Source organism: Petaurus breviceps, unplaced genomic scaffold, assembly GCF_028583685.1.
Source record: "Petaurus breviceps papuanus isolate PSGF00001 unplaced genomic scaffold, PetGlider_PUasm1.0 76, whole genome shotgun sequence".
Classification (NCBI taxonomy): domain Eukaryota; kingdom Metazoa; phylum Chordata; class Mammalia; order Diprotodontia; family Petauridae; genus Petaurus; species Petaurus breviceps.
This window is the reverse complement of record NW_027186473.1, coordinates 43,400,288-43,409,111: the sequence shown is the minus strand read 5'-3', so window position 1 is coordinate 43,409,111 and position 8,824 is coordinate 43,400,288. Positions and strand designations below refer to the sequence as shown.

The 8,824-nt window shown below is 42.7% G+C and overlaps 1 protein-coding gene across 2 annotated transcripts in view; it reads left to right on the top strand.

Annotated features, from left to right (window-relative positions):
* Nucleotides 1-796: 796 nt before the first annotated feature.
* MGAT4D (MGAT4 family member D) overlaps nt 797-8,824 on the top strand; it is a 129,730-nt gene continuing 121,702 nt past the window's right edge. Inside the window, exon 1 of one of the 2 annotated variants that reach the window (XM_069105413.1) lies at nt 797-1,290. In XM_069105413.1, the coding sequence (XP_068961514.1) occupies nt 1,197-1,290 (94 nt within the window). In that variant the 5' untranslated portion in view covers nt 797-1,196. The remainder of the gene's footprint in view (nt 1,291-8,824) is intronic. The other variant, XM_069105412.1, reaches the window with a different exon arrangement.

Here is an 8,824-nt window from a genome sequence, read left to right as displayed (position 1 = left end):
GAAGAAGGTGAGAGGGTGTTAGATTCTTGATTCTTCTCTCCATCCCAGCAAGTAGGGTTTACTAACATGTATTTTCCGGGTAGGAAATAGGTTCCTTGAGCCTAGTCTGGGTTTCATGCTTGTCTTTGTAACATATTACTGAAGTCAAATCAATAAGCATTTATTAAGTCCCTAGGATGTGCCAAGTACTGTGCCTAGCACATGGTAGCCCCTAAATAATTTATTCAATAATCCAGAGAGGTTAGGGAGGTGGTGAGACTGGAGAGAAGACAGGGCTATACTGGTAAGCCTTTAACGACCAGCTCTGAGGAGGAAAGAAAAGATGCAAGACACTTTTAATTTTAATCTACATGAAGACTTTTAAGACTAAATTATAGACAAAACAATATACCGATTGGTATCGTTTGTAAAATGCCCACAGTGATAATTTAACAATTGACTATGACCTTACTGAGCTCCACCTCATCCCTGGAAAGAGGGAAGCTAGGGGGCACAATGGATGGAGCACTGGGTTTGGAATCAAGAAAACTTATCTTCATGAGTTCAAATCCGGCCTCGACACTCACTGTGTGTCCTTGGGCAAGTCACTTAACCCTGTTTGCCTCAGTTCCTCATCTGTAAAATAGAGAAGGAAATGGCAAAACACTCCAGTATCTCTGCCAAGAAAACCCCAAATGTGGCCCGAAGAGTCGGCACGAGTGAAAAACGACCCAACAACGAAGAGAAGAGGTTAGGGAGCTGGATGGTAGCGCGGCAGGTTAGGACAGGGAGATTGCAGAGAACGGGACGGGCAGTTCAGACCCAGCCACCTTTCTTGGTTCCAGCCGCTCTCCAGTGTCTGGCCAGGCCGGTTCTTTGCACGTGGGGGCAGTGGCCGAGAGGCGTGGCGCGCTCTCCTAGAGCCCACGCCCCACGCACTCAGTCTCGTTCCGGCTGTTGCCCCTGCCAATGTCCCCAAAGCTCCTCAAGGAACTGGTGGCGGAGTCCGTGCTTAGTCCACGTCCCAGTCCGCCCATCGCGGCAGGTGCCCGGCTCCAGAGGTGGATAGCGGACCCCGGGGCTAGGCAGCCACGGCTGCGGCGGTACCTGGAGCGCAGGAGACTCCGAGGGCGTTGAAGCAGCTACTCCTCTCTCCTCCAGCCTAGGGGCGGCCCTAAAAGGGACTCAGAGGGGTCCCGGGGGGCCGGGGCTATGAAATGAAGTTCAAGCAAGGGAGTTTGCTCGCTCTGCTGACGCTGGGAGCTTTCCTCTCCCTTGCCTGGCTCAGCGCTGGATGGGGGAGTCTGAGAGGTAAGGATGAAGATCTCGACTGATGTCTGGTTCCCCCACTGCCCCAACTCCGCACCCTCTGCCCCCCCACCCGCTTCGACTTGGCGTTAAACACCCTCTTTACCCTCTTCCTTTCTTTCACAGTACTCTGGGAATGGTTTTTTCCAATTTACTTCCAATTCTTTTCCCTGGTTCCTCTAAGATTCTCTGAGCGAATGTCCCACTCCAGCTCAACCACGGTGATCGAGCTTTTCTTAAGGGCTGTCTCAGGCGCTCAGTCAGGAGTGAAGGCTATGTGGGTGCTCCAGGCTCCCATTTCCTGCCCAGTGCGGGCCTCTTCTCCAACTTGTCACTTCCCTGCTCCCTGCTCTCCCTTCTTTTACTGAGGTTCGTATTCTCTGCTCTCCTCCTGATGCACCTCTACTCCACTTCTTTGCACCCCTTTTCTCGCACCCCACGCTGTCTGGCCCATGTCTGCTGCTCTCATTCCCTTGACCGTTGGGCGTTTGTGGAGTATTGTCTGCAATTTTATCTTCACGGAAAATCGCTTTTTAAGACAGGGAGTTCACATCTTGAAGATGTCTGTAACTATCGCTCCCAGGGATATGGGAGAGCCTTTGGATGCCACTGTAAAGACCTTTTTTTAACCTACTCATGCAGCCAGCGTGGAGTAGAGCATGTTAGTTTTATTTTCTTTGTCCTGGCTTATTTCTCTGTCTTTTCTTTCTTGGAGGATGGTACAATGTAAAGAATAGGGAGCCAGGCCATAATACCACCTCCTGATGCTTACTATTTGTTTGACCTGGGATAAGTCACTTAATCTCCTTCGGCCTCAGTTTACTTATCTATACAAGCGAGAGGGTTAGGCTACGTGTCCACCCTACGAGCTTTGGATCAAAAAGACCCAGAGAATTCTAAATTTCTGATTCCCTATCTCGGTACAGCCAATGTCTTCCTCCTCTGGGAGCTTCGGGCATTAATCAGTCCATACTCCCCATCCGACCTCCCCCACCTCCCCATGAGTGACCATAAAAATGAATTTAAATCTTTCAGTGCTGTTTTCTGAAATAGGCAAAAGTTAGTTTTCTCCCAGCAAGATTAATGGATCTGAGTTGGGCTGGCAGTGAATGACTGGAAGGCTGATTCTGTATCTACAGTTTCTCAAGAGATCTGTGGTGAAAGGTTTGGAAAATGTTTTATGACTTTGAGAAATGCGCTAGAACTTTTTATTTGAAGTATTATGATTTTTGAGTTTGGTCAAATTGAAGAGGGTACCCATAAAGAGGGTTAAGGTTGCCCTGGAGACCCCAAAATACCAACACAGGGTCCTGACAAATGAATTTGACTCAAGTCTGTTAAAGACTTAATAAAGTCTATTAAGTTTATTAAAAGTTCGCTTGTAAGAGTAAGCCTGTACTGGGTCTTTCTATGGGCTCTCACAGACTTGGAGACAAGATGGGGTCTTGGATAAGACCCCAAGAAGGTTGTGGAAGGAATCTAGGGTTGGTCTAGAGGAGGAGTTTGGGGAGGGTCTTCAGGAGAAGTTAATGAGGTCAATGAGTGATTAAGGGTGGGAAGATGCTGGAAGTTGCTGGAGGCTACCTGGAGACTAGGACCCTGGTGGGCCAGGCCAGTTCTAGGGTGGATTGATAGTTTGATTGGCTCTAGGGTGGGAAGTCTAACAGAGGTTTGGGCCCAGCCCCTATGTAAGGCTTATGGCCTGCAAATGCCTCATCAAATTGGGTGATTTAATTAGAATTCAAGGGCCGTTCCCAGAGCCTATACCTCAAAGATTCAAGGAGATTCAAGGGGGCTCCCAGAGCCCATACCTCATCAAAATCACAGAATTTGTTAACTTTTATGAGATTCTAGAGAATGAGGATCTCTTTGCTCTGCTAAGAAGCGGGGAACTATTTGCTCAGGGCCCTTCTACCAAACTTCGAAATCAATCTCCTTTGAATCCCTTTAGATAATTTTGGATAAGTCTTTTTATTTCTGAACCTCAGATTTCTACATTTTTAAGGTCCCCTCCAGCTCTAAATCCTATAATCTCCTTAAAATATATTGGTTATATCTTCAGATATTATGAATGAAACCCAAGAAATCAGAAAAATCAGACTTATAAAATTAATTATGTATAGTATGTATAAAACATGCATTTATGTGGAACGAGCTTATGTTCATATTGAGAAAAATTTCAGTTTGATATACAAAATAGTACATTTCAAAACATATTTTACCCCCAATTATTTGTTAAAACAATTTTTAACATTTTTTAAAGTTTTGAGTTCCAAATTTTATTCCTTCCCTGTCTCTGAGACATTAAGCAATCCAATACAGTTTATACGAGTGAAATATGTAAAACTCAAAAGAATACCATTCTAAAGTAACCCAGAAGTTAAAAAAAGTCATCTAGTACTAAAAACTGGATCTTAAATGGGTTCACAGATTTAGGACAAGAAAGGATTTAAAGAGCTCTTTGAGTCAGTCCAACACTCTAATTTTACATGTGAGAAAACTTAAACATGATAAAGTAAAGTGATTTGTTCAATGTCACACAGGTCCAAGATTTGAACTAGGTTATAGTCTTGTGTGAATATAACAGCTTGTGCTTAAAGTAACTTCAAACCCTCTTTAAAACTCTTCTTCAGATACATATTCTGCTGACCTTCCTGTCTTCTGACCAAATGATAATTGGTCAGAAGCAAAATAGCTTTAGACTGTCTCTTCTCTTGCCTAAATAGACTTTTCCTCTTATTCTCTCTTAATTTTCCCAAATTGAAGGACACGGGCATATTTTCCATATTTTTACTTTTGATTGCCCATGGCCTGACTTAAGCGTAGCTCTTTGGGCATTCTTTTTCACATGTGATCCCACAAAAAAGCTATACCAGGTTCAGGGTACTTTCTGGATCAAAACCTTACTGCTATATCCATTTTTACCAGTTGGCCAGCAGATACTTTAGTTCCAAACAAGGGACATTTAATCAAATTTTCTAACACATAAAGGGATAAGGAAGGATCCCTTCATGTATGCATAAGGCATGCTTTCCCACAGGTTACCACACCACGCATGGAAGAGGGAATGTACAGAAAATGTATATGACCTGGGCACATGTATGGAGGGCACACACATACAAAGGAACTGACCATTACCCATGCATGTCCATGACAACTCACATCTCTGATGATGCAGGGCTACCAGTGGTCTCTGATATTGTCATCATACCGCTCTATGTTGGTCTCATGTTACTAACCTTTCTTGGCTTTAGCCCTTTAAGACTTATCTGCTAGGCTCTCAGCTATATTTTGCTATAAATTGAATACCTATAGCCTACCTTTGTCATGGAGAGGCTAACTCTTAATCCATAGTTGAGGTGATAAGCTGCTTCTCCTAGATTAGGGCAGTGGACAAAAGTCTGTTGGAGTACCCTACCTAGGCTAAGAATAAGTCTTGTTTTAGCTGATTCAAAGTCTCTGTTCCCAGACTATATGAGATCTGATTTATCTGACTTAGGGTTGTCAATTTCTTGTAACTTCTGTTTAATCCTTTATTAGCATGTTAGGTCTCACAATTCCTTTTCAGGGACTTTGTCAAACAAACCCACATAGAAGATATTTGACATAGAAATGAAGCTGAGCAAGGAGAAAAGTTGTGTGAAGAGAGTAAGGCTCACTTGTCTGATCCATTGATCCATATTTCTGCCTTTGTGTCAGCAAAACCCTTGGCTTTTATTGTATTCTAGACAGTGCAGAATGCCCTCAGGAATGTTGTTACTCAGAATATGTTACTCAGGAATGGCTTTCACTGAACAAAAGTAAATTTCTGATCACCCTTCTAGGACTCAGACATTTAAATATAATGACTGGGTTGGTGACCTCTCAGGATGTTCTTGAAAAGGTCTGCTGGAAAGGCTAATGACATTTCTCATGCTAGCATTTTAATACCTGGACATTTCTAATGATTCCCATGCTCCAGTTTCTTCCAGCCCATCTATAGACAGTGTAATGTAGTGGATAGGGCACTGGTTTCGGAATCACAATTTCCTCATCTGGACTCAGTGGCCTTTTTAGCTCTAAGTTTACAATCTATCAGCCTGTGAGCTTTCATTTAGCTTTGTTCTTAAAGCACTTAATTTTCCCCTCACAGAGCCCCATACACTTACTTACATATTGCCTTGTTTCATGGATTGCCATGGCCAAAGAATTGACTACTTACTGGCCAGTCTATTGATGTTGACCTCTCTGTTCATAGCAAGGCTAGTCCCTGTAAAGCAGATATCATCTTTTTGTTCCCACTGTACTTAAGGCTCTTCCTACAGACTCCTTTGCCTTTGCCTCATTGTGGTGTAGTGATGCCCCTGGCTTCTCAAAGGCTATGCCAGCAGAGCACAAGCTCTAGCAGGTTTGACCATACTTTGCCCACAGTAGGGGCTTTTAATAAATATTTGAGTCAGATTAAGTACATGAGGCACAGGGAACCATTAAAATACCAAAATATTAAGCAGAATTGAAATTATTCCTTCAATTTAGATAATTGACATTTGACTATATAAAAGAATGTTGCATCTGCTGTCCAGTGTGAGCTTAGGCAAACATTAACCCCTCTTTACAGATGTGGCACAGCCTGAAGTTGTGATATCCCAGAGGCATACATGCACATGAGCACTATTTGGACTCAAGTCTCAAGAGCTACCCTTTGCCTCCAGATGCTTGAATTTTAACTTGAAATTTTCCTTTCTTTTATGAATGTAGATATAAACATTTCAACACATAGAGAACAGGATTGTATACAAGGCTATCAATTTTTATTGCGAATTTTTTTTGAAGGGGGGGAAGGCAAGGTAATTGGGGTTAAGTGACTTGCCCATGGTCATACAGCTAGTAAGTGTGAAGTGTCTGAGGCTGGATTTGAACTCAGCTTCTCCTGTGTCCAGGGCCCATGCTCTATTCACTGTGCTACATACTTAACCTCTGTTATAAACTTTTTAAGTGGAGCTTCTGCACTAGCTTAGTGGGGAGGGAGCTGTCCTGGAGCTTGGAGGGACTCGGGCAGATTTAAGCCCCACTTCTTCACATCAAGCACTTGACCTCTTTGAAGCATTTAACAGTTTTCTCTCACAGTTGGGTGCTTGGGGGTGGCTAGGTGGCATAGAGGACCAGCCCTGGAGTCAGGAGGACCTGAGTTCAAATCCAACTTCAGACACTTGACACACTTAATAGCTGTGTGACCTTGGGCAAGTCACTTAACCCCAATTGCCCTGCCTTCATAGGTGCCATAGGCATCTCAGACTCAATGTGTCCAAAATAGACCTCATTATCTTCCCCATCCCCCCAAACCCATATCTCTTCCAAAATTCTCTATTACTGTCAAGGGCACTCCCAGGTTTACAATCTCAGTGTCATCCCTGACTCTTCACTTACCTCATATATTCAATCAGTTACCAGACCTTGCAATTTATTTCCACACATCTCTCACATGCATCCCCTTTCTCTATTCACACAGCTACTACATTAGTTGAAGTTCTTATCACTTTTGACCTGGGCTATTTGAATAGCTTCCTAATTGGTGCCCCTATTTTAAATCTCTGCATTGCAATCCATTGTTTACACAGATGGCAAAATATTTTTTTTCTAAAGCATGGTATGTCTGATCATATCACTCAGTGAGCTCCTGTGGCCCCCTATACCCTCTGGGATTAAATATAAGCCCCTCTGTTTGGCCCCTTTTTATCCTTCTGCTCTTTTTTCTCTTTATCTCCCATCTCCATGAATTTGTACTAATTATCCTCCATGCCTGCATCATTCTCCTTCCTCACCTTTGTCTCTTAGAATCTCTACCTTCTTTGAAGAATCAGCTCAAATGACACCTTCTATAGGAGACCTTGCCCAGCTTCTCTAGCTAGGGGGGCCCTTCCCCTCAAAGATTACCTTTTCTCTACTTTATATTTATCATATATGTACATGTATAAACCATGTATAACTTATATATACACACATATCTCTTCCATTAGAAGGTAAGCTCCTTGAAGACAAAAATTAATTTCACTTTTGCTTTGTATCCCCAGGGCTTAACACAGTACTTGACACATTTTTATTTATTTGTTCCAGTTGTGACTGACTCTTCATGACCCTATTTGGGGTTTTCTTGGCAAAGATACTGGAGTGGTTTGCCTTTTCCTTCTCCAGCTCATTTTACAGATGAGGAAACTGAGGCAAACTGTTAAGTGACTTACCCTGGTCAAAAAGCTAGAACTTAAGTGTCTGAGTTCAGATTTGAACTCAGGTCTTCCTGGTTTCAGGTCTGGCCCTCGATATCCACTGCACCACCTAGCATTAAAGAGCACTTAATAAATGTTTGTTCATAGATTATTGGTCCCATTTTACCAGTGAGGAAATTGAAGCTAAGGAAAGTTAAGTGACTTGTCTAGAGTCACACAAGAAGTTAGGTGGCAGAAACCAGGTTCAAGCCCAGGGTCTTGGGCTCCAAATCTTATGTACTTTCTGTTTTACGGCATTGGACCCTTCATACTCACTGTATCCTTAATATGCTTTACTGTAAATATTTTTATTTGCTTATTATATGTATTGTATCAGATATAGTTACTTTGGGTTTTTTCCCTCCCAAATTCTTCTGCATCTTGGATGTGACTCAGTAGTTGATTTTTAAAAATAAGGCTTGACTGTGGGTCTGGGCCAGTAGAAATCCATGAAATGCTAGAGGAGGCTTAAGTTCTGGAATGGGTAGATGAGAGGCAAAGATAAAAACCAGATGGATGCAATATTCTGAGTTAAGATCAGAGTGACCTGTTAGAAGGGGCAATGGAGAAGCTGGGATGAGACATAACCACAAAGCACATGGAGATCATTAATAAAAATCTTTAGTAGGGTATATAGTTAGAAAATAAAACATATGGGTGAAGGGTGACTGGGGGCTTGGGAGTGGCTAAGCTTTCTGGAGGGGTTGTTTTATTGGTAAAAGGTCAAGTGGGAGAAAGAATATGCAAGATATTGGACTTCCTGACTGCTTGTTCAGAAGGATCATAGTTTTAGAGCTGGGAAGGACCTTTAGGGACCATCCAATTCAGTGCCTTCTTTTTATAGGTGGAGAAGTTGAAGCCTAGAGAGATGAAGGACACATGGGTAGGGGAGTAAGTAGCAGAGTGATGATAGAATGAATGCTCAGGTGGTCTAATTACGTTCTTGCCCACTAGTTCTGTTTCACCCTGTTTTACTAAGCTCGTATTAGGTGCCTGTAGGAATTCAGAATGCAGGAGTAAGGGTTGGAAGTCATCTTAAAGTAAGGGACCCTAAAGATCATCTAGTTCAGGCCCTTTTATTTTGTAGATGAAGAAACTGAGATCTGGAGAAGTCAAGTGATTTGAACAAGGTCACCTTTGTAAATGCCATAGCCAGGATTTGAACCCATGCCCTCACCCTTCAAGTCCAGTTTCCTTGTCACTGAACCATTATTACATGGTCAGATGTCAGATTCTTGACAGAATTTCTCTCTTTGATATTAGACTCAAAAGAGATACATAATGATGATATCCCA